Source organism: Argiope bruennichi, chromosome 5 (genome assembly GCF_947563725.1).
Source record: "Argiope bruennichi chromosome 5, qqArgBrue1.1, whole genome shotgun sequence".
Classification (NCBI taxonomy): Eukaryota; Metazoa; Arthropoda; class Arachnida; order Araneae; family Araneidae; genus Argiope; species Argiope bruennichi.
In genome coordinates this window covers 1,416,597-1,443,105 of record NC_079155.1, presented here as the reverse complement: position 1 = coordinate 1,443,105, position 26,509 = coordinate 1,416,597, and the positions used below count along the sequence as shown (strand labels likewise).

At 31.4% G+C, this 26,509-nt stretch overlaps 2 protein-coding genes across 4 annotated transcripts in view; one reads left to right on the top strand and one right to left on the bottom strand.

The window, feature by feature from the left end:
• The window catches only part of LOC129969486 (citron Rho-interacting kinase-like), an 85,370-nt gene extending 83,489 nt beyond the window's left edge, over positions 1-1,881 (top strand). Inside the window, exons 39-40 of the mRNA XM_056084080.1 lie at positions 502-699; positions 1,537-1,881. Coding sequence (XP_055940055.1) covers positions 502-699; positions 1,537-1,672 — 334 coding nt within the window. The 3' untranslated portion in view covers positions 1,673-1,881. The remainder of the gene's footprint in view (positions 1-501; positions 700-1,536) is intronic.
• A 4,171-nt stretch (positions 1,882-6,052) lies between these two features.
• Positions 6,053-26,383, bottom strand: LOC129969008 (sorting and assembly machinery component 50 homolog A-like). 3 transcript variants are annotated; one of them, XM_056083401.1, is made up of 2 exons: positions 26,060-26,205; positions 6,053-7,624 (listed from the first exon to the last, which is right to left on the bottom strand). In XM_056083401.1, the coding sequence occupies exon 2, from the start codon at positions 7,611-7,613 to the stop codon at positions 6,246-6,248; it is 1,368 nt and encodes a 455-aa protein (XP_055939376.1). In that variant the 5' UTR covers positions 7,614-7,624; positions 26,060-26,205; the 3' UTR covers positions 6,053-6,245. The 3 variants fall into 3 exon arrangements, with proteins under 3 accessions (XP_055939376.1, XP_055939377.1, XP_055939375.1); XM_056083402.1 differs by lacking the exon at positions 26,060-26,205 and adding an exon at positions 21,741-21,863; XM_056083400.1 differs by lacking the exon at positions 26,060-26,205 and adding an exon at positions 26,236-26,383 and having other exon boundaries at positions 6,054-7,624.
• Positions 26,384-26,509: the final 126 nt, after the last annotated feature.

Sequence of the window (26,509 nt, the reverse complement as noted above, 5' to 3'; positions counted from 1 at the left end):
TTTTTAATATCAAATATTTTTGTATAAATTTAATTATTTTATTACCCAGTTAATCATATTTATGTTGCCTCTCAATGTTTATGCTTGGCAAAATTCATTATTTTATGAAGTTCTGCTTTTTTTATGCCATGTCTGATTACAATTTCTTAAATATTTGGCATTTTGTAACTAATTTTTGTAAATAAATGCAAAGTGAAATTTTCAATAAAAATGACTTAAATGTATTGATTCAGATTTTTATGACTGATTTCCCCCCAAATAATAATGTTAATGCCAAATATACTTTAACTATTTAGAGTCTATTTGAATCTTGTTAAATAATTTTCCATTAAACATGAAGATTCTGTAATTGAGAATTTCTACTTAGACAGATTTTTTATTAGCTAGGCCATTTTTTTTCTTATCTCGTTTATATTCTGGATCAGATAATACATATTGACTTCTTTTATCAATATGACATTAATAAAATATGTTCATAATTTTATATTTATATATTTTTAGTGGTGTTCGATCCACCATGCGGGTTCGAAATCCTTTGTATATGGGACCAGCCTATTTGCAGCAATCTATTTTAATATCCTCCACCTATCGTAAAACTGTAGAACTCATTCTTATTGATGGTTCATCAATCGGAAGCTCTGATTTTCCAGTACCAAGTAGTGATGATGCAACTAGTGTCACGTATACTGAAACAAACAGGTAGAAAATTTATTTATATTGATGAGATATAAATATATTTGGTTAGTTTAACAAAAATATCTTATTCTAAACAATTACATTCAAATTTTTTAAAACTGCAATTTAGTGAGGGGTGCTATCCTGCCTTTTAAATATTTGCATATGATAAAAATTGTTGAACAAAAAATTATTACAAATTCAATAAATTCTTATTAAAAAAAATGAAACTAAGAAAAGTGATTTGAAATACTGACTACATTTTGAAAGACTGATAGAATTTCTAATAATTTAAATTTTTCTCTTGCACTATACTAGACTTTTAAAATATTCTCTTAACCTTTTAATATTTATGTTGAAATGTTATGTTCATCCTTAATTTTAATCACTCATTGTAATTTTAAATTAGTACATTCATTGTGTTGATTTTTTAATTTTTATACTAACTGTAGTCTGTCAAATAAAAGTATGATTGAAGAATTAAGGCAACATGATATTAAACATTATTTTAACACAAAAATTAAAATAATTTATAAATCATTTACTTATAAATCAAAATTTTAAATTTATTTATAAATCAATATTTTAAATCATTTTTAAATATTTCATTGGCAAATTAAACTTTTTTGCACTTGAAAGTTAAAACTAAATACCTTTTTAAGGAAAAATAAACTTTTGCATTAAAATATTTTAGTCCTTTTTGTTTTAAGACAGTATTATGAGGGAGAAACCAAATTTGTCCCCAATTGTTATTTTTAGCACATAACCAAAATTGTTAGCCGGATATTTAAAACTATTAGATATATTTCATTCTATAGTAGTATTGAATCATAATGTGTGGCATATTTTCTTATTTTTCAGTTCCGAAAAAGAAAGCGTAGGAGAGAGCGAGATGGTTGATTTGGACTTTTCTTTTACGAATTCAATGAATCCCTCTGATGACAGAAGTTCAATAGTGTCTAAATCTTCAACAGAGTCTGCTTCCTCTCAGAACTAATACCCAAGTTGTACAGCACTTTTGTTCTATTTTCTAGCTTCAATACAAGATTTTATATCTATGGAAGTGTTTGAAATATGTGATATTTTTGTATCTTATGTACCTTTTTATTAGAACTATTTTATTGCAAATAATATTTTACTATGTATTTTCTATAATTCAGCTTTCTTTGTATGTTAATATATAAATAAAATTGTGTATAGCTATGACTTCAAATTTGTCTTTTTTACAAAAATAATTATGATGTTAGATGTTGCAATTTAGGAAATACTTGTGTATGTAAGGTCAGAAATTTCAATGAATAGTGTTAGAAATAATATTTAAAACAGGATATTTCTTTTGAAATTGTGCAGTATAATGTTCAAAATCTGGAAGATCGAGCTTCGCTCTGCAATTGTCTTTTTCTCATAAAATAATATTTTTTCGAAGAAAATATTTCGATACAAATCACATACTGATTACACAATGAGCATGGTCTGGTGTGGAATCAAACAGATGTCCATAAAATTTATCCCTACGGACATTTTTCAATTATTACTTACAGCTAAAACCATTAAATGTATAAATTTATTTGACGCACTTGGAGAGAGATAAGATGGGCATCCCAGATGATTTTCCACATTGGGTAGATGACAGGGTCAAAAAACGATAGCTTTATTAAATCAACAAGATTCCTTTCATAAGCTTCGTTGCCCAATTGAAGTGATTATGTATGTCCCCTCAGAGCTGAATTTGGAGCAGAAAAGTATTTAGTACAAAAAAAAAAAAAAAAAAAAGTATTAATAAGGTATCCCACTATTTTTTATTTTTTCTATTTGAACTTATAATTTGACATCAATTATTCTTTCATTTTGATTTAAATTTATTGCATAAATAGTCACTAAACTTCTTCACTCAGGCCATTTCTTAATCTTGATTTAAATGAACATTTGTTTAAGTGTAAAATATTATTAGTTGTCTAAAAAGAGTCCCGACTGTTTTTAAAATCTGAAGACTTAGGGAGTAAAATTATTGGCTTTCCAGAATCTGCATCAAATTTCTGGAGTCCAGTATCGCTATAAATAGTTTTTGGCAACACATGAATGAGTATTTTCGGTTTTATAAAATTCGCCTCCTGGACTAGGGGTAGAACATCTTCCCCGTGATCTGGGTGTCCCGAATTCGAGTTCTGGTAGTTCTTCACCCTATGTTCTATCTCTGCGGTTTGTGAAAGTCCCCTCCCCCCTCGTAAAAAAGGCGCTTGTGCAATCTTGTTTTCATATGAGTTAGAAATCGGACTTCTGCCCTCGGGTCTTTACTCTCAGAAGCTACTGCACTCCGCCTTTCCGTTGTAACGCCGCCTCGACATCATCATTATCATAAAATTCGCCTCCTCATCTGTCAGCAATTGTTTTTCTTTCTTCTCTTTAAAAAATCCCTCCTTTTTTATTTATTTGGGATTATAATTATCATAATTTTGCTTTTCAGTTTCACGTCATGCTTTGTTTTCCATTCTTATTCTCGCGCAAAAATATAACAGTAAGGGAGTGAATAAAATGTGGTAAATTATAGTTTCCTGGTTTCAATAAGAAAGTTCCCGTGAATTTGCTGGCTTCACTCCACCCCCCATTCTAGAGCCATATTTTCTATCTTTAATGCCATTTCTAGTTCCTTTCTTCTTCATCGCTGAATAGAGTTCAGAAAATAATCAGACAAATTTGTTTTATTAAAAAAAAAAAAAAAAAAAACTCTTATTATTTTACCACAGCTGCAAATGCTGGTGACAATTTCATACTGAAGTAAAGAATCTAAATGCTGTCATTCGAAAAGAAGGCGAAAATGTGAGATGAACCTGTATAAGATGCTTGTTATAAAGTTTCTAAAAGGAATATCATGAATATGCAGTAAGCCGATGTGACCAGGGAGTGTTCACAAACATGATGCGTAGATCTCTCGCTCATCATATCACATCTCATAGTTATTTCACTTAATTTAAAAGTAAGGATATAAATTTACGAACGTGTGAGAAATTAAAATATCTGATTGATGCTTGCTGGTTATTATTATCTTAAATCATATTATTGCTTATAATTTCAATGATAAGATTATTTTTAATGAAAATTATTTGCACATTCAAAAGCATTAGTCCAAATTCCCAAAAGATCAGGCGTCAGAAGACTCTGTCTTTTTTTTTTTCCCCTTCTCAGGAATGTAGTTTCTGTTTTACTGCCCAGATATTTGAAAAACGCCTTTTTTTCTAAAATATATACGATACTTTTATTGAAAGAATTTGAAATTTACACAATCTCTAACTATGCTATTGTCAGGTATTCATTACTTTTGTGAGAACAGAAAAGTAAGAAATTGAAAGTTTGAAAAATTGAGAATTGAAAGTTTTTTCACATTAAGAAGGAATGATTTAAAAATCTCTACTCCTTGCTTTTCATGCAAAAGAAAAAAAAAAGTTATATGAGATAAATTATAATTTATTCTGTTTAAAAAACACACTAGTTAATTGAGCAAGTCTATTTCTTTTGAAAGTCTATAGTTATCTCTCATTTTATTGAAACTGTTGTAATTTTTCAAAACGTTGTGAATAAGAATTTGTTAGAAACTACTTTTTGTTTAAATGCAACAAAATGATTTCTTAATTTTACACCCTCTGACAATTGTCTTGTTAGTTACTCAATTGATCTTGGCTTTTCTTTCTCTTAATGGGTAGTTCCCAATTTTATTTAGAGTATGGTTTTTGCACACTTTTTGAAATTTGATATATTTTCAATTAAGATTTAACTTCAGAAATAAGCTATGATGAAATTTTGTTTTAAAGTGTGTTCATTTTTTAAACCCTAATATGTTTTAATATAATACAGCTGAATGTTTAAAGATGTACTATCTTTTTTACCGCCTGAAAATAATTAAAAAAATTTTTTTTTGTGCACTAAATTTTTGGTTGAATCAGAGAAATATTTATTGAATAACCATCTGAGTTATTATACAAATTATGAAAGAAATTATTTAATACACAAAGAATTTCAATGCTGAACGATTCTACAGTTTATTCTCGTATTTTAATTAAAAAAAGTTTAGTTTCACCAAGAAAGCTTTTCAAATTAGAAGAATATTTTCATATTTTAGAAGAAATGACAGAAAATTAGGGAGCTACATTGTACAATGAATAGAACGAAGTAAGACTTTTTAAATATTGCATATTACTTTCTGTTAAATTTTAAGTTTAAAAATATTTTATTGAGGAACAACCAAGAACAAGTTACAAAAAATATTTGAAAATTTTGGCAACTATTAATACTAATGAATCAGCTGGTTGAAAAAGCACCTAGTATTAAATAAAATTTAACTCACCGGCTATATAAAGTTTTCAAATTGTACCATTTTGTAGGATAAAGCTGTATCCTCTTACTATAGAAAATTTCTTTACCAAATACTGATGCTAGGCAGACTTTTTTTTCTTTTCCCAGTTTAATAAAAGTAGATCAAAAGTCTTTTGGGGCTTATTTCTTTAGTAGCTGTAACATGGATTTTGAAACATCGTAACATTTTAAAAAAACTTACTCATGAAAGGACATTTCCGCGCGTCAAAAAGTTAAGATATATATTCAAGAATGATCACTAGGTTATGATAAAAAAATAGCAGAAAAACACTATTGGAAAATGTTTTCAAATGATACTTAATAGGTTTCCAAAACAATTATGAAGGAGAATGTATGGGAATCCTCTCCATGCTCTAAGAATAATGAAAATATGAGTATTATCCAATCTGTTACTATTAACGACAAGTGAAGTGATAGTAATCACGGAAAATGAGAGACTGTCATGCACACTCTTATTATTTAAATGATAATTATAAGGGGGGGGAGTTTTCTTTATATAAAAAAAATTCTGCCTAAAGCAAGAGAAAATGAATATCAACTCCTATGGGAATTCTCTAAACACTATTCAGATTAGCCTAATTTAGATTCCATTTAAACGTAAATGAATTAGGATTTTTGAGGGGGGGGGGAAAAGAATCAATAGCAATACATTAAAAAAAAAAATTTATTTCGGGTCTCTACAAACATAGCATTTTATTCATCCTAGTTTATAGATATAATCATGGAAATTTCTTTAAAATTACCACCAATTTGATAGGGCTGATACAACTTTCAACATTTATGAATTGTATTTAAGCCTAAAAAATGCAAATAATAAAAGGCTAATATTATTGTGATATTATATATAAAAATTCGTTACATAACCTAATTAAAATTTTGCTTTTAGTAAAGGGTCTATTAATTTAAAAGGGAATAACAAAATATTTTACTTATTTCATTTATTTTACACAAAAAAATGTACATAAAAACACATCAAATAACTATTATAGTTTAATATTTATTATCTAATATAAAATTACAATACATATATCAGTTTAGAAGAAATCCAAACTTTTAGAATTTAACATAAAAAGACAGGTATGGTTCAGCATATCCATAGAAAAGTAGTTAAAATATTTCTATTGTATAACATTCTTATGATAGCATTTTTAAATCTTGAGGCTTCAATGGAAGGAAATTCTAAAAATTAAATGGTAATCTTTTCACAGAAAATTTACTCCAACTCCAAACTGTAATCCTTCTTTTGCTTTGTCAGCTGGCTGACTAGATAAAGGAATACAATAATTCAGCTCAAAGCGAGCTACAGACGCAAGATTGAATACTAAACCAATGCCACAAGACCACCTTAAATGAGACAATAGAACCATGGTATTATGATGATAATCATCAGTAAATGCAAAATTTCCTATATTTCCAGTATTAAGAAAAAAATGAGTCCTGACAATTCTGTCTAAAGTCTGACCAAGAGGTCGAAAAGGCAGAGGCATATAGGCATGCAAACCTCCTGCCCAGTAAGCTTCAGCACCGAGAGAACATTCCTGTGCATGTGGACCTACACCATTAAATCCAAAACCCCTTAAAGATAGAGGCCCACCAAGAAAAAATCGATCATTAATTCTCACATTACTATCCTCACCAATGGTACGAACCAAACCACCCATTAAGGTTGCTTGCAAAACTAAGTCCCCTAAAATGCACTTATTGATTTGGTATTGAATTTCGTGTTTAAGAAAACCTACATTTCCTCCTAATCCAGCATATTCCTGGTATAGGCGAAAGTAACTACCATGAGTAGGAAGACATGGGTCATCTCTTTGATCCATGCATAAGATGTGCTTAATGGATGATTTGACACTATGCCCGGCTTCTTCCCTCACTTCAAACGGAGTACTTGGGGAAAGGCACCTAATATTTCTCCAAACACCTTCCCATCTGAGGGAGTGTTGCACCAAGGGAGAAGATTCAAAAGTAAATTCTGCACCAATCCCTCTTACTTTTTCTTGGAAACCACTCCATATGTTATCAGCTGTCTGACCAAATACAAATTGATTCAATCTTGGTTTAGCCCAATTTAAGAACGGTTTTGAAGTAGCTACATTAAACCCGACAGTTTTTTTCCCATATTGGTAATCTGCGGACAGTGATTCACCTCTACCGAATATGTTAGGTGCCAGGAGCCTAAAAAGTAAGCTGCCTTCGTTGTTTCCAGCAAGAACATTGATATTTCCATCTAGTCGAGATTTCTCTTTAATGTTGAAAATGACTTCGAGTCCATCGGGACTGGCCTCGGGACCCCTACTTGTATCGAGAATAATGTCAATGCTTTTAAAAGCTTGAAGCATTTCTAGCTGCTGCCGTACACCGTGAGCTTTCAAAACGACGTCTTGGACAGTCTGAGCACTCAGGAGATCGGACACGACATGCAGCAGCACATCGTCTTTAGTTTTAGTTACACCATCAAAATGAATTTTGTCAACACGAGCGGGAACTTCATCTAGAGGTTTCCATTCTTCTTGGTTCAGGTTCCTCATCTGTGGAGGAGGAGGAGCTTTGGCATGGACAATACCCATTTCGAATAAATCTGGAATGGAACAATATCAAGAATTTGTCAAAATTTACCATTTATACAGAATAATTTATTTGAATGAATCATTTGCACAAAATCATATTTTATGGGAAAAAAATTATTTTCTAATATATCCATTTTTACATATACAGTGTAATCTCACATAAATTGAATTTATTAACTGGTAAGATAAAAACAATAGGAAAAATAATACATAAAATTCAATGAAAAATTCAAGATTAGAAAATAAAATAAGTACTAGATTATTAAGAGGAAGAACCGAACACTTTAGATGTTTAAAATTCTTTTTTCGTATGATTTTTTTTTTTTTTTTTCAAAATACCGACAAAATAATTGAACATAAGTTAGATGGCAAGAAGCAAACACGAGACTGCAGACTTTTATAAAATCTTCTAAGCAATTCTGCTTTCTATGTCAACATCATGCAATGATTTAGACATTTACATTTTAGAATGTTAACCAAAATCTTATAAGCAGGCATTCAAAACTATATGACATCAGAACAAGAAATGCAAAACTTTCAGATGATATTATGTATGGTCATTTCAAAATCTAATTTGATGTTGTTTTACTGAATTATAGAATATACTAAATATGAAATAAAACAATCTGGATGCTTTTAAATGTAATTTTTGATTTCATTGTTAGATTACAAAAAGAATAATAACAATGATGCCAATGAATATTTCTGCTCCATTATTTTTATTTAATTAGTTCTCTTCGAGCTATTAAACTTCAGCAATTAAACAATTTTAAATTAAGACAAGAAAGTAAGCATAGAAGTTACTTCTGATTTATTGAAATGTAGCAATACCGATCATATAAAAAATAGTCGGAGATAGGAGTTGAAAATCATCTTTTCAGCCTCTAACTTCAAAGCAGAAAAATCGAAAAACTTTTAGTACAAAAATTATTTGCCTTAATGATAATCTAACTCGCCTAATTTGATTTTTTTTTTTTAAATCTAAAGAGGTGATGGGGGTGTGAAAATTTAAACCCTCACCATTTTCAACCCCTCTGAACTACAGTTGATTCTTCAACGAACTCATATAATATCTTCATTCTTCTTACAACATATCTCAGTGAAGTTAAAATCCATTCAAAATTACTCTAATCATCGTGTTAACAAAACAACATGGGCAAAGCATTATTCCCATATTCCCACATTCTGAACGAAAGGTGATATTGGGTTCTAGAGACCATGAGTGGTGAAGATCTACTGAAATTTCCCCTTTATTTTTCAACTTTCTAAACGTTTAACTCCAAATTCACCACCAACAAAAATAGGTAGAATTTTTTTTTCCACCAATCGAATAACTGCAAGGATTAATCGACCTTGAAATTTTAGAACTTTTGCTCAGAAAATCATTTTTCTGACAGTTTTTGTTATTTTCATTTCTGGCAAATTTGCATTGCTGACGATCTTTATTGTTGTTACAAATTTAATTTGTTGAAAATTTTCCTTTCTGCGACCTAGCATGACACCATTTCTCTCAGCGCCTTTTTGACCACGAAGATTCGCCGTGAAGGCCATTCGCTGTGAAGGCTGCGAGGCCAGTTGCGAATGAAAGAGGTTCCTTGGTAATACTGCTGCAATTTCCACAGAAATCTTTAGGAAGTTCCTTTATTAGTTTTTAGTCATCATTTGACAATAGTAATGGAATAAATAAAACATAACTAAGGTTATGTTTTATTATGTCTAATTACAGTCGGCTTGCAACTGTGGGTTATTATTTGTTATGATTTTAATAATTAAGACATTTGATTCACACTAGTTCTAGTTCCGTGGCGATCACTTATGTAGTGACTGGCTGGTGAAAGGCCCATTGTCTGCTTCATGAAATGGTTTTCAATACCTTTGAAAAAATTTTAAATCACAGAAATTCGGTATCAAATTAACCTAAATGAATGACAAAAGTAGTATTGCACTGGGTTGGAAAATTGCTTCTAGCATTCACGGATGTTGAAAAGATTGATAGACTGGCAATAATAGTAATTTTTCAGGTATTAAGCAATTACTGGGCGAATTGCAATATCTTCAAGAGCACGTAATTGACATTTATCAAGCACTGGAGAAGAAGGGTAATAACCGATAAAATTTTGGCATTATGCTGTGATGCAACAGCAAGCAAAGAAGATTTAATAATTAGCGACTGTACAAATCTCAAAAAACTATTCGATCGTAATGAGTAGTACCTTCTTTGCCGCTATCACATTTTAGTGGGGATGTTTCGACTGACTGATGAGTGAAACGTCTGGTCCAGATTTGGCGCTTTTCAAAAGATTTAGAGTAATCTGCACATAACTCGATAAGAAACTTTATATAACTGGGTTCAATGAAGTACCTGATGATGTCTGCTCTATCATTCTTTGATTTCTTGAAGATTTCTTTTCTGCGTAGGAACAGCAGCGAGATGATTATCGAGAATCATCGGAATTAACTATTAACTCTGATCATTCTTGGCGGTATTCCGAAGAACGGAAGAATTCCAGGAGCTGTAGATCATGCTAGGCGGATGGCAAAGGTAATTTATGAATTCAATGCTCGCTTTACTTTAAGATCATTGCCAGTTATATGACAGCGAGAAGAGTACTTGAAAAATGTGAACATTTGAAGTTATCTCTTCAAAAAAAATACGGTCCAATGATAAAGGTAGCTGTAAAACCACACCATACTCTCACTTTTTCAGGATGCAAGGGTTGTTCCTGGATAACGTGAGGGTTTTCCTCTACCCGAATTCGATAGTTGTGGGTGTTAACTTGCCCACTGGGACAAAAATGGGTCTCATCACTCCACAGAATGTTCCATGGCCAAGTTGTGTCAACCACCATTCGAGCAAGGAACTGAAGTGCAAAAGTTTTACGGACTTCTAAGCCCCGTCCGGCAATAAGTGCACAGACTGAATTTTGTATGGATAAAAATGCAAAATCTGACATACGATTTTTCGTACAGTTGAATACGGCATATCCAGAACACGCAAACTCACACTATTATGCGGCTACTGACTGCTGGCTTCAACGAGCGTGGTCGTAACATTTTCGACTCTGGAAGACGGGATTTTTTTTTCGTCCTCTATTTGGAAGAATGCCAAGTTCAAATTTCTGCATCATCTTGCGTAGGGCACCTGGAGACATTGGACATCTTCGTATCTGCTTCATACGAAGAAATTCCGTTAGAGCTGCAACGGAGTTTTATTGGTTCTGGTAGAACAACTTCACCAGTAGCGCTTTTTCTTGCAACGTAGGCATCATGAACAGAGAAGAAACTAATGTTCGCGCAGAATTTACCTTATTTTTATCCAAAGAATAATGGTAATAGACATGCACTATAACGCAAATTATATTTCACATTTTCAATATATGCAAATAAATGCCATTTGTGTTACGGCGCCATCTATTGGTAAATTTTTGTATTAAATCTTTTTTAATTAATAAATGTAAAGCGCATCATCCGAATAATATGTAGTTCAAATTTTATCTTATTTGGACCAATAGAACGCATTTTAGAGCCCTCTAAATTGGGTAACTTATTTCTTACTAACCCTGTATATAAAATATTTCGTCAGCGGCAAAAAATACGAAATTAAAAAAAAAATCCTTTCTTTACATAGTCATAATATGTTATTAATAGTCGCTATTTTTAACTGTGAAAGATATTCTCTGTCATTGTGGCTAACTAGAATTTTTACTTGTCAGCTCATATACTGCCACTTAGAGAAGTATAAGAAATTAATGAAAAATGGGAATTTTGATTCTTAACAAATACTTTGTAGAGCTGTAACTATTTAATTTTACAAACAGACCGAGTTTTTCTCTTTATAATTAATACATAAAGAACTCCACAGTTGGTAATATGAAAAGAATTTTTCATATTACAATCATCATATTTCATTGTATTTTTTAAATTTACTGATGTTTGATTATGAGTCTTATAAACGTATCAAATTTCATTAATTAATTAATCTCCTAAAATTATAATTTTATAAAATTGCATACCATCATAAATTGAATAAAATGAATTGGCATCAAAATGTTATTATATAATGCATCAAGTAATAGGTTTTGGATGCAAAATATATCTTATTTACTTCCTACATGTGCGGAAACGAAGAATTTCAAATAATTTTAATGACTCACAAATATTGATTAACATTTTATAGTTTAACAGTATTTCTGTCAGCATCGAATTACGTAATTTTTACTCAATATTTAATTGGAAAATATAAACAGAAATTAAAAACAATAAACTTCAATATTCTTGGATGTCGAAATAAATGAATTCTTGGAAAGTAAAGTTTTATAAGATTTCTTTTGAGAAGCAAAAATATTTTACTATAAAACGATTAGACCATTCCGAATGATATTTATTTTTAATTTATTACTGTTATGAAGCTTTGACGCTAACAGAATAGAAAAAAGATTACAAGTGCTTTAAAAATATTTGCGGCTATTTTCTATCTAACCTTAATTCTTAAAAATTTTTAAGAATGCAAAAATTAATTAATTTTAAGCATATAATTATTATCAAACTTAATCATGTCGTTTGATAATTACATCAAGATGTATTATTACGATTTATACTCATTTTTAATAGCTTTATTATTCTGTTAAATGTACATATTCTTCTTCTAAATATATTTAATAGATAAAAGCCAATTTAATTGGATTCTCTTTATTGCGTTAAATAAAAAAGGATCCAATATAATATTCGATTATTAAAAATTGCTACTTTTTAAAGAAATCCCACGGTATAATTATCCCCTGATGATATATATAATTATTCCTAAAATTATATACCATTATTCTTTTAACAATGCTTGCTCCAAACTTTTACTCATATCAAAAGCTCAAGCGAGTGATCAGTTGAGAGAAGCAGCCGATTTGAGAAGCGTGAATACCTCGTAAAGACACTAAGCCTGTGAGTACTCTCTAAACTTTGTGGTGTTGCCATTGGTTGTTGCGAATTTGCAGTTTGTATGCTCCGGCTGTGTTTTGTTGTCTCCAAGTTCGTGTTTTCGCGGAAAATAAAGCGTCTCTATCCATTTTTGAACCTGCTGGATTGTTTCACCGTACACTTACTGTACCGGACTTTGATTTTCTGATTAAAATTTATGTAACATAGTTTTTAAGGTTATTTTAAGGATTGTTCCAACATCTGGACAAAACTTTCGAGAATCGCTTAATAGTTGCCCGATTCAAAAAAAATTTAGTGCAGCTTAATTTTTTTTTTAATTAGAACAAGATTTGGGCGAGGGAGAACAAAATGTTAAATTTCGAGAAATAACCTATAGCTAAGGGCCACCCTAATGTGTATATATAATGTTACGAATTTGTAATGCTGTTGACTACTGTAGTCAATTCCATCGTAAAGAAGAACAGAAATACAAATAGCTCTGATGCCAGATCAATGATCCCTCGGCCTTGGCTTAAACACAGAAGATTCCAAAATCTCTAGGAATTCCGGTAAGTTAGGAACATCTTCCTAAAACCTTCTCCGAAACTATAAAAAGCTGAGAGAACTAGCGTCAGTCTTTTGAATTGAGCTCACATTAATAGTTAGTCGGGCACTGAGCAGCATTGAGTGAAGTGTGGAGTCTTGTAATTGAGTACTGAGCACAGCATCGATGCTGTGTGTGTGCCGAGTAGCTAATCATTTGAAACTGAGTATTGCGTTAGTAGTGAATCATCCAGCAAGTAGATAGTGGAGAATAGCAGAGTTGGAGAGAGGTGAATAGTTGTGCGAAGTCAATCTTCTGCCGTGCCGTGCTGCTATGGTTATTTAGTACTCGGGTGCTGCTGTTCTTGTGTACTCTTCGGCTGTGCATTGTTGTCTGTGTGTCATTATTGTGAGCCTGTTGAAATATTTCATCATACAAGGAACAAGTTGATTTTGCGGACTTTCCGCAACAATATGTGTGTGTGTGAACTTTTCATCCATTTTTTTTTTAGGGATCATGATCAGTGAAGATTTTCTCCAAGTCTTATCATGGAAATTATTGCAACAAATAGTCTTCCTATGAGGAATTTATTTAAAATAATAAATTACATTTTTTTTAAAAGGAACTGTTCAGATATCCTTTAAGTTAGACTTATCTGATTGGATCACAATTTAGTAAATCTATACTTATATAAAGCTCAATGTGTGTGTTGGCGCTCTACAGGCCAGACCGTTTGATCTACAGCTACCAAATTTGGTACATGTATACCTTGAAGATCGGGAATGTGCACCTGGGGTTCCTTTTTTTGAATTTTTAATTAGAATTTTAATTATTAAGAAAAAACTAACTTTCTCGCCCAAAAAATCCTTTAATTTTCCCCGCAGCCAAATGAGTAAGGCTTCAGTTTTTTCCCCCCACTCTAATAAGGCTAGGCTTAAGATTTTTCGGACGATTATTTCAAACGATTCTGTTTATTTTCTTAATGTTTGATGCATTTAAAATTAAACATTGTTAATGAATCGATCTTTCAGATTCATTCTGAAGTACTTTTGAATTAAAATAAAACAGAATAAAGGAAATTAAAAATTACTAATCTGCATAGCGTTACCTCAACTGGCGTAGAAAAATTCAAGCATTTGCGTTACCGTAACTGGCGTTGAAAATTCACGCATGCGCATTGTGATTGTTGACAATTATTAACAACGGATGCGGACTGGATTTATATTATTTTTAGGTTAGTTGCATGCTTTTGTAATTAAATTGCATTTATGTTAGTTATATATTTTTTGTATATGCTTATAGTTTTAAGTACATCGTTTTTTAAGTAGTTTTTTTTAAACCTGTTTTCAACCGATTATTTTAAACGATTCATTTTATTTTCTTTGTGTTTGATGCATTTAAAATTAAACATTGTTAATCAATCGATCTGGTCATGATGAATCTGAGAAAATTTTGTTGATAAATTCTTGAAATATTACATAAATTAAGAAAGCTATTAGTGGTGCCCATAAAGTTTAAAAGCCCAGTCACTCTGTCTTCAGTAATCATATTACAAAAAAAAAAAAAAAAAAAAAAAAAACTTTGTTTCAGTAAAAAATATTATTATATTAATTGCAGATTAATCCTTTCCACTTTAATTTAAAGTATAAATTCTACGGGAGCTAACAAAAAATTAGAGATATACATATTACGTTATGACTGAAGGCCTTTATAATATTATGAGTGCATTAATTATATAACTATCAAAATTTGAAGTTTTAAAATATTTAATTATCAAAATTTTAACTAACATTTAGATTGGCGAATCGGATGGTCGCCAAAGGCGGCTAGTATAAAATATGCAAAAGTAAAACAATTTGAATGCCTGAAAAAAAAAACCTACTAAAAAATACAATTAATGGTAAAAAATGCTTAAGAAATTATTAAAATAATTCGATAAGTTTAGTCAAATTAATAAAAAAATCATCACTGTAAAACCTAGCTACATTTCATTTTCCCTTGCAATATTGATAAACAATTTTTATTACATATAATTACAAAATTTTCCCCAAAGGCAGTCGTTAACATTGTTGGGAAGATCTTTCTATTAAATAGATTTCTATAGGAATACCTATTGCAATGATCTCAAAACGCGACTTCGGGAAAATTTTTGCAGTTCTTCACACACACACACACATATATAAATGCACTCAGTGGCTAAATTATTATGAGCACCCCTTCAATACAATGTTGGACCACCTTTTGCTTTTAATACTTCAAGATTCTTCTTGGCATGCATTCTATGAGATATTGGTAGGTGGTATGAGGTATTTGGGACTATATACAGTGAACTAATTACAATTTCCAATTCCTTAAGATTTGATGGTAATGGATTCAATTGTCTGATGCACCACTTAATCTCATCTTACAGATTCTCAGTTAGATTGGAATCTAATGAAGCCAGGTAAAGTTTTTCTTCATCATGCTCTTCGAACCATCTGCGGACTATCCAACTTTATGACAGGGAACTTTATCCTGCTGAAAGTAACCATCCCCGGAATAGTACATCATTAAAATAACAGGATATACTTGATCTGCGTTAATACTTAAATACCCTTGGGCGTTCAGATGTTGTTCCATAGTAATCACAGGACCATACAATGGCAAGAAAAACAATAATATTGCTTCCACCAGCTTAAAGTACCGTAGCAATGCAATTGAGGATCTATGCTTTCATGATGTTTTCTCCATATTAGCACCTTGCCATCTACATAGTGTAATCAAAAATATGATTCATCGGATCATATGATTTTTTTCTATCATTTATTGTGAAATCCTTTTACTCCTTTGTAAGCTGGAGATGCCGGCTCTTGTTTCAAGCAGACAGTAGAGGCTTTCTAACAGGTCGTCGGCTTCCACAGTCTAAACAGAGTAATATGCGGTAAACAATTCATTCGGAGAACTTCGCTGTTGCTCCTCGATTAAGATTCCTTACAATTTGACTTACTAGATTACTTCCGTTGGACGGACAACTCTGGCAAGTCTTTATTCAGATTCAGCAGATTGTAACGATCCCAAACTTGACATTGAGACCTGGTTTTCAGCTATAGTCCATTCTCTGCAAATATTAATAACTGCTGTACCAGCATACTTCACAAGTGCATCCTTTTTGCTGATACTGGTTCCGATACTTGGATCGCCTAAAATTATTCCTCGTTCAAACTCAGTTAAAGGTTTTTTGCTGATTTCTTCGCAACACATTTCAATAGATATTTCACATGTCCTGCATTCGTTTTTTATAGCCATCACATCTTCTTGTGGCAACAATGAGAAGTTATCGACGATCTATATATAAGTGTCAAATGGTTATAATAATTTGGCCACACAGTCTTTTTCTTTCCCTCTCTCTATATATATTGTTACGAATCTGTGATGCTGCTTCCCAGCATAGTTGGTTCAATCATCAGAAAGGCCATTTTACATTCATCTGTATTGGACGGAGACCAGGTGTCACGTCGGAGGTCCCAGAGCTTGGCGACAAACTTGACGACGAATTTGGCGACTTTGGCGCCAAAATAGATAATACCCGAAACATCGAGAATTTTCCCGATCCGTCCATTAGGAACCGAGATAAGCCTCGAAAGTTCCTGATTGGTTGAGAGGCTTCTAGCTCCGCCTCCTGAGGAAAGGAGGAGTCTGCAGCTGCCAGGGTAGTCAGAAGAGTAGTCGGAATCGACGGTGAAGGAGTCTTCCAGAGATTAGCAGAGCAGCTACGGAGTCAAGCTAGTGCTGAACTACGCTGTGCGCTACTGTCTGCAGTAGAGTCTTGTTGTATGCACGTCTCGGCTGAAGATAATTGTCTTCTCTATGCTGTATATAGTTGTGGTCCTTGTGCTGTCTTCGTGTAAATAAACGTCGTTGTTTTATTTTCTACTGCCGCCTGCTGATTGAGCGTTCTCCACACCATATAACTTCCACTATCCAAACGAACCCGGAAATTTCGTAACATTTGGTGTCAGAAGTGGGGTAGTGGTCAGCAGTGTATGGTGAAAACGAGATCTCAGGCTACAATGACTGATAGCGGTAATGGTGAGTTCTGTTGGCTGAGATGAAGAAATCTATGGAAGCCGGACAAGAGAAACTTTTACAAAAAATGGATGCCTTTACGGAAGAAATGAAAGCTGGATATGAAGAAATGAAGAGTGAATTAAAGAAAGGAATTTCGTTGTGGAAGGAAATTTTAAAAGATAAATGTAATAAAACAGAAGACGTCCAAGATATCACAGAAGAAATTGGAGGAAGCAGCGAGAGCCAAGTGGAAAAAGAAAAGACTGAATATCGAATGAAGACCGGTGTCACCGAAAAGGAGTTTAGTCATCCGGAGGATGAACCGAAGTTCAATAAGGAGATGCACGAACAGGGAAACTTTCAAATAATTGCAGAGCTGAAACAGTCTTCCCCGAACGAGTCCCCTGAAGTGGAATCGAAAATGCAGGCGCTTGATGATGAAGAAGATGGACTTTCTTCGGACGGGTCTGTTGGTGGCGACCCGTGCTCGATGCCTATGGATGCAAGAGTTGATGCGACTCTGTTTGGATTGGATTCGTCCCTAAGATTAAAGGAACTACCTTTCTGCAAGCATCTTGGTATCTCCTGGCATAGTGACACTGAAGAAGACTACATGGCTGGAATCTCTGATCCCTGTAGTCACGGTCTCAATTTCCTCCAATAATTCGGATTTGCTGTGGATTTTTCGAGGAGTGTCATGCAAATAGGAGCCGATGAATCTGCTGTGTATCCGATCAAGTAGTGTCGTTGCAGAAGAGCCCTTCCCGTAAAGGCAGAAGATCCAGTGTGGAGAGCTGCGGACAATTCTCAAGTGTCGAGAATGAGCCGGGAATAGGCGTAGATATTCCAGGGGAAGCTTTGGCGATGAAGGCGAATACCTGGCTTTCGAGTGGACTTAAGAAGGCACCGTCGGATCATCCTGATATACGATTGGTTCGATGGACGAAGTTTAAAGTGACCAACCGATCAGCCTGGCAAGAATTCATTCCGGAGGCCTCTACTACGATCCAGCGTTTCGCTCCATGGGACACATTGCATTTTAAGAAGAGAAATCAAGTCTGGGTGTACCATCCGAAACGACGAAGAGGTCCGTGTCAAAAGCATTGAAAAGGTTCGGATGGATCGTTAGTGACCGCCAAACTAGTGAATGATGTCATCTTCGGAAGTGCGGAAGTCGCCACACGCATCAACATCATCACATCATTCGGAAGCCTACGCCAGCTGTTGGATTGAAGTGGGACTGCCCGGGGAGTGCAGTCCTTAGGCGGGGAACAATGTTACAAATCTGTGATGCTGCTTCCCAGCATAGTTGGTTCCATCATCAGAAAGACGGTTTTACAGTCATCTGTATTGGACGGAGTCCGAGTGTCGCGTCGGAGGTCCCAGAGCTTGGCGACGAGACGACTTTGGCACCAAAATAGATTATACCCGAAACATCGAGAATTTTCCCGATCCGTTCATTAGGAACCGAGATACGCCTCAAAAGTTCCTGATTGGTTGAGAGGCTTCTAGCTCCGCCTCCTGAGACCTATAAAAGGAGGAGTCTGCAGCTGCCAGGGTAGTCAGAAGAGTAGTCGGAATCGACGATGAAGGAGTCTTCCAGAGATTAGCAGAGCAGCTACGGAGTCAAGCTAGTGCTGAACTACGCTGTGCGCTACTGTCTGCAGTAGAGTCTTGTTGTATGCACGTCTCGGCTGAAGATAATTGTCTTCTCTATGCTGTATATAGTTGTGGTCCTTGTTCTGTCTTCGTGTAAATAAACGTCGTTGTTTTATTTTCTACTGCTGATTGAGCGTTCTCCATACCATATAACTTCCACTATCCAAACGAACCCGGAAATTTCATAACAATATATATGTAACGCTTTACTTACATTATCTTGAGATCAAGGCAACTACAGCAATTTTGTTTGGATTTCATCCGGTTTGGAGTATGTTGTAAGAAATGTAAAAACCTCGGAAGAGTTCGTAGATGGATCATCTATCTCGAACTCAAAGGGAGTCGAAATTTCCATTTCACTATAACTTCCTTCATATTGAAGATAGGGAAATAAATTAAATTAGTGCTTCATTAAGATGAAATATTTTTGCACTTAAAGTGTTTCGATAATTGCAATATCATAGAAGTTAGGGGCTAAAAAGTGATTTTCCCCTGATTTTGACAGTCTCTAATATTAACAATTTATGCCGTAAGTTTTGAAGGGGGAAAAAATTTACTTTTATTTCCATAGTTTGAAATTCTTTAAATGCACATGGACTAAAGATTAAAAGTTCGAATAAAAATATTCAAATAAAAATATGAAAGATTTGATAGCAACATTATGTAAAAACGACCAGTTTAAAAATTTTCAGAAACTGCGTGTTTTTTAGTTCTTTATATTTTTTTAAGTGAACCTCGCTATTTGTTAATTCGATAATTATTTGGTTTGATGTATGCCGCATTACTAAGAGTATACTGTATTGAAAAAAAAAAAAATATTGTAATTATAAAAGAAAATCATTATGGCTTTAATCTACATATGGGTACTTTTATTGACCGACTAATAGCAATTAATTGCCGAAAAAGATCAACAAAGACATTACGTTAGTCTGCTTGACTATATTCACCAATGATATGCGTTTAAGCCTAAAGTTCGCAAACGACATGCAGTTAATAATAAATACAATAGTGCCGAAGAATATTTAAAAAAGAAATCTTGATGATACATTTACCTTTACTCTAATTAATAGCTACAATTGAAACATTTAAATACGATACAATAAGATCTTAATTCCAATATTAATTTAAGAAAAGCAGACAAATTTTCCCTCCAATATAAATGAAAAGTCAAACGTTAAATTCTCGATTTCTATTATAAAACGTTAAACATTTAATTAAAAGAACAATATTTGCAAATGATAGTTAATTTGCAAATAATTTGTTTATTCCTGCATGTTTAAAATGCAGGAATAAACTTTTAGTTCTTGTTAAATATTCCAAAGCTTTTCAATAATATAAAGTCTGTAACTAACCTAAATTCGTATATTATTTTTATAATATTAGAAAAGGTATTGTAATCGTAAAAAAGCATCGTGGTTCAGATGAAACTTTTCGATTTGGATTTTCTAGAATCCAAAAAATGTATTTTTGGCATTATGACTGTCTGTAAAAAAGATCATTCAAAAGCGTTTTGAGGTAGACAAATGAAATTTAATATACGATCTTTTCACCACATTTGTAAATTTCTATCAAATGTTGAGCAAAACCTGTACAAAGAAGATCTGTCTGTCTGGTTGTTGAGTACAAATGGACTCAATAAATACAAAATGCAAAGATCTATGTAACTAAAATTTGGTACGCAGGTTTAGCATCTCAAATAAGAGTTTAATATCAAATTTTGAACCGCATCTGTCGCTCTGTACTTCCTTATGCATGCAAATGCAATAATTCATAAAGGCAATGGCTTAAGTTAATGAAATTCGTTATATTGCCTTGTGACTACAAATATAGTTGTGTGTCAAATTTTGGTATGAATGGGTCTGCAAAAAGGCGTTCCAAAACACTTATTCTCAAAATAGATTCTGTAAAAATGATAAATTCATACCAAAGATCTGAACTTTGTAACTATCACCAGATTATGTTTTATAATTACTTTGCGTGGCGTTAATGAATGCAATTCAAGGTATTCATGGCCTTATCAAAGGTTCACAATTTTATGTTTGAAATCATTTGGAAAGTACGCAAGAATATTTCGGGAAGACCATTGCCATCGGTTTTTTTGTTTAAGGATTGGAAGAAATTTGAAAATATGAACTTAAATGAAAAGGAATCTACCTTTGCCTTCTAGCTTACTGAGAGGAATTTTTTTTTATATCCAACTCATAATTCCATATAATACTGATATATGAAGGATTCATTTAAATAATGATGAATAGGTATTCCTCTCTTTATAAGCAGATTATACGACAAAAATATTTCAATTTCAAATAAATTTTCAGAAAAGTTAAAAATAACAAATCTAAAAAAAAAAAAAAAAAAAAAAAAAAACAGTAACAATCCAATTATACACAAGTTAAGGATTATAGCAAACTGGTATAAACAAAAGAAACAGACTGATTATTGTTAAAATGTTAAACATCAAATAGTTACATCAATAACATCATCACAAACAGGAGAGAATTGGCACCTGATTTTTTTCAGATCTCTTTTGAGTAATATTGATTAAAAAAAATGAAAACTGCTAATGTTTAAGAACAAAAACATTAAATATTCTGATCCTCTTTGAAAAATCTTTAGGATGGTTTATATGAAACATAATATAGAAGGAGGAGATTACATATATCTTATAGAACTTCAGGACATTATTCGAATGAGAACAAATCAAAATTCAAGGTTAAAAAGGTAATCAAATTAACAATCTTGATATTATCTCTCCAACTACATTATAGATGCACTTAAGTCATTTTCTATTTATCATATTCTATTTTCTCAATCTGATTTCTCTTACATAAACTAAAAAGTTATTTGAATAACTTTCTGGTTTACAGGAAGGAAAAGTTTTTTAAAATTCCTAAATCTGGAAAAAAAAAAAAAAAAGAAAAAAAAGAGCATCATTAAAAGTTACAATTAATTAATATGCATATTACCTTACAATATCTCAATTTTCGGAAATAAAAAACTTATTCAATTTTTATGCTTTATTGTGTAAAAGAGTAAGGGAGGCAAACCCGGAAAAAAAAAATACTTAAAACAAATATATAAGATAATTTTTATATAAAAATTACAAAACAATTTCAAACCTTTTTAAGAGAGATCTTATAAATCAATATACAATATAGTATTGGATTTTCTAAATTTGGTGAGCTTTGACCTAAATGTTGTATTCTGCTTGGATCCAGTACAACACATTCTATTTGTGTTTACATAATATATCAGAATGCCTAATGGATGATGGTTCAGTGTTAATTGCCAAATGGTGAGCTGCCAATTAAAATATATAAAAATGTGACAAGCAGCTTAATTTTTAAGACCCCAACATCAAAATGTTATTTCACACGGTTGTATTAATTGCCCAGGAAGTGATGAATTTAAAAACTCAATTTGAGGAAGTATTTGAACTTTTGAACTCGATTTGAGCATGTGAGTTACAAACAATGGATGCGGATTGATAATTATCCTGGATAATTGTCCTGGAAATTATTTTAAAATGTATAAAGAATTTATGGATAATTTATTTTAGAATTCTGATTTAGAATTAGAATTCTAAAATTTTTAAAACATTATTTCATTGATATACAGCAATTTTCCTGTTTATGACACTTAAAAGGAAATTTACCACAAAATCAATGCATTGTACATTGCAATTTTGCTGAAAATTATATTTTTATACTTCAAGATTCTACACAAGGCTTTTACTGAAAACAATGCTCATGTAATAATACACCTATCTGAGATTTAGTGTTTTGATGAAGAAAACAAAAGTTGGCTCACCTGAATTTAGTTATCATTTTTCATTATATGGAGCATGGCACAGTGGCTGTCAATTTCTTTCAATATCACATGATTAACTTTCTTACATAGAACCTGTCCCACAAGCCTGAGAAGTTGAATGACTTTTCTGATGGAGCAACATTGCAATGCAAAAATCAAATTTTCTCATTATTTGTAACATGAGAAAAATTTTGGTATCAAGGCAGAATGGAATTTCTTTGCATCATCATTTGGAAAAAATGCATTTGAAGATGTTGGAAGAACTGTTAAACATTTAGTTTCATTGGCTACTTTATGAAAGGGCCTACAATGATTCCTCACTAACTTTATGATTGGACTAAAGAAAATATTGCCAACATAATTTTTTTGCATTCAACTAAAGATAAATATGAGGCAAAGGAAAAAATTTTGAAGATCAGGTTTGAAGCAGCAACAATGATAAAGGGCACTCAGCAATTTCACAGTTACAGTTTTGTGAATGAAATTAGAGATTTAATCAAAACTTATCCATTTTCAAAAAAATCAATAATAGAAACAGTTTTAACTAGAATTAGCATTGATGATCTGGACATGAATGTATTGTTAGCTTTGTTGCATGTCAACAAAGATAGGATAAGATAAGTAGTTAGATTTAGAAGGAAATAAAGTAAAAATAAGTTTAAAAAAAATGTCATGGCCTTTCTCCATCATTGAAGTATCATCAATTTACTGATACACTACAGATAAAAAAGATTTAACAAAGATTGACTCTACAACAACCAGAAGAAGAGTATATTAACTTACAGATTCAGATACAAATAAGGCAAACAAGAAATGATCTGCAAAATTAAAGTAGATAGCTATTTTAGCAAAACTATGAAACTGAATGTAAATTTTTATCATTTTATTATGTAAAATATTTAAATTTATATGTTCTCTTTTTATATTTAATCATGTTGTAGTATGATATACATAGTTGGATAACTAACTATTTTGAATTTTAGGATGACATAAAATTTATTTTTGTATTGTAATGCGTTTTGGAAGTTATTCGAGAAAATGTCAAATTTTTGTTTAATTTTTTCTGAATTAAAATTTTAAAAAGATCATTCCGACGTGCACATTTCCCCCCTCCAAAGTATATATGTACCAAGTTTGTTATCTTTAGGCCAAACAGTCTAGCCTGTAGGATGCCAACACACATTCATGCTTATTATAAATAAAAATCAAAGATAATTTTACTTCCTCTATTAATGCGAGACTAGGAATAGACTTCTCATCATTCAAATTCTCATAAATTCTAGTTTGCATTCTCTTTCTGAATGGCATAATTCCCTTTTTTGAAATTCTCTTTGTTATAAACTTCTTTCTCCTTATTTATAATATTCGAGTAGACATCGAAAGGTTTAACAAATTCTTCATCGTTTAAATACTTCTTATTATTTAAGAATTTCTTTTTCAATTCATCTATCTTCATGCTAATAACTGATTCACCAATTTCAAATAAAAACCACTATGAGATTTCTTTCCTTACATTCTAAAACATCTTTCATCTCGTCAAATAATTTTTCTTTTGATTTCCTTTCAAACCTCGGTTTACTTACATAAATTTAGCTTCATTAATCTATAAATGCAGGGCTTCTAATCTTGCTTTTTGAATGAAGTAAGCTATGCTGTTTCATCTTTTTTAAAATGATGACACCAGATTTAAAAATATATATTTTCTATTTACATGCACATAAAAAGAACAATAAAGCACTTTAAACTTTAGTGCAGTGTTTCAGAGTAGGGGAAAAAAAATACACTTGCAAAATAACAAACTACACAATAATGCCTTCCTTCAAAGACTGGCGTCCCTTTTTTGCTAGTTTCCAAAAGGCAATCTTCTGCAAAGGAAAGATTTGACAAATGTTCTCTCAACTATCACAAATAGTAAATATACATCACAGTGGATTTGTATAGTGCAGCAGCATTGAAAGGCTTAGTACATAATGAAGTACGATTCAACTGTACTGTGAAGTAACAGTTCATTAATATCTCAAAGCAAGGCTTAAGACATTCAATCTCTATGAAAATATGGAGATACAAAGAAAGTTATTCAGTTGCCACAATATTATAGATATTTATATGTAATGGCCTTAAAATGACATGCATGCCTTTTCTCCCAAAAGTGGCATCCAGAAACTTTAAATGGAAAGTAATTGACTCCAGAATCTTCCAAGAAATATAATGACTTAAACATTCAATACAATGAATCATACAGGTATTAGTTAGCTTACTCAATGTTAATGATTGCTAAATAGCATTCCTTAATTTTTTTTTATACAAAAGAGCAAGTTGATAGATAAATGTTAGCATATCTTATTATTATAATAAGTTATCTTATTATAATCTTATTATTATAATGATAATATTAGCATATCTTATTATAATTTGTATGCTAATTGCTCTGTTTTGTTGCAGCCAAATAAAAAAAAAAGTGATATAGATATAGTGAAAAAAATAGTCAACATAGATTAAATGTACATTTTTATAAAAAAATCAAAACAAAATATATTTTTGCTTTTTCATTTGACTTCTAAAATAAATATATATTGAAAATAAACTTATTTAAAATATAGTTTACTATTCCCTTAAATGGACCTCAATGTTTGCTACGCTTCAATGTAGTACTATCCCTTTAGAATTATGACTCTATATTGAGATTATCAACTAGATTTAACAGATTTTTGCCCGTATTCCATTAAGAAAATTATAACATTAATATAAATCTCATGTGAACTTCACAAAAAAAAAAAATAAGCATTCGCACACAATCAAAACAATGAATAATTTACCAAATTTGATTCCATAACTACACTTTCATCCCAAAAGAATTGCCAGTCAGTTTCAATTTATATAAATTGTTCAAAATTCATTCATATAAAAATATGCAGAAAAAAATATTAAAACTGCAATATGCAATCATTATAAAATAAGCATGGCATAGATAAAGATATTTATGAAATTGACTATAACATGTATTTAAAAAAAAAGTTAATGGATATGAATATATATTATCAATAATATAATAGTAATAATAAAAAAGTTCTATAATTAAAATGAGTACCATTGTGAAGCTTTCTTTACCGATTTTTTATATAGATATGAAATATTAATCTTTTTAAAATTCATTTATCTTTCTATGGTTTCTTATTTTATGACAGATTTTCAAATTTGAAAACATATTGATAATTATCAAGTTAATAGAATTCATTATACTCTTACCATATAAAAAGGTAAAGATATATTTAAAAAAAATCAACATATAGATATGTATAGCAAATTGCTTTGAGGTAAAAATAATTAAAATATAAAGTTATGTAACTAAGATAAATATATTTCGCTTAATGCTAGCTTATGTAAACGCGATCACATTATACGAAGCAAAGTTATTTATTTATTGAAGAAATTATTAAAATAACAATTATTATTAACAAGTATATCAGTGAATTACCAAAAAATTTATAAATGTTTCTGAGTAGCGAAGACAAAACACATTAAAAAAAAGAATCAAAGTATTTTAAATATTTTATACTCATCTGTAAATTATGTTTAAATACTTTGTTAGATACAATATTTTGCTGGTATATATTTTTGATACACAAGGGAAAGATGATAGAAATTAAATACCTTGTATGACCTCAACCTTAACTTTGTTGATTTTGATATCTCCCGGCCACACAAGTTCCTTACCTCAAAACCAAACAATTACTATTTAGGAGTTTTATTAATTTCCCGAAAACGATAAAAGAGAGCGCTATTTTACTTTCAGTCAAATTCATGTGCAATCAATATAAGAGATTGAACAAAAAAAAAAATTATAAAATTATTTTTTTATTAAGAACGATTAAAAAATTTAGGGTAAAAATATTGTATTTTTAAAATTTTTTGTCAAGAATGTTTT

Bases quoted from the DNA above. Each gene is read 5' to 3' on its own strand.
- LOC129969008 (XM_056083400.1), bottom strand. From the start codon at position 7,613: ATGGGTATTGTCCATGCCAAAGCTCCTCCTCCTCCACAGATGAGGAAC.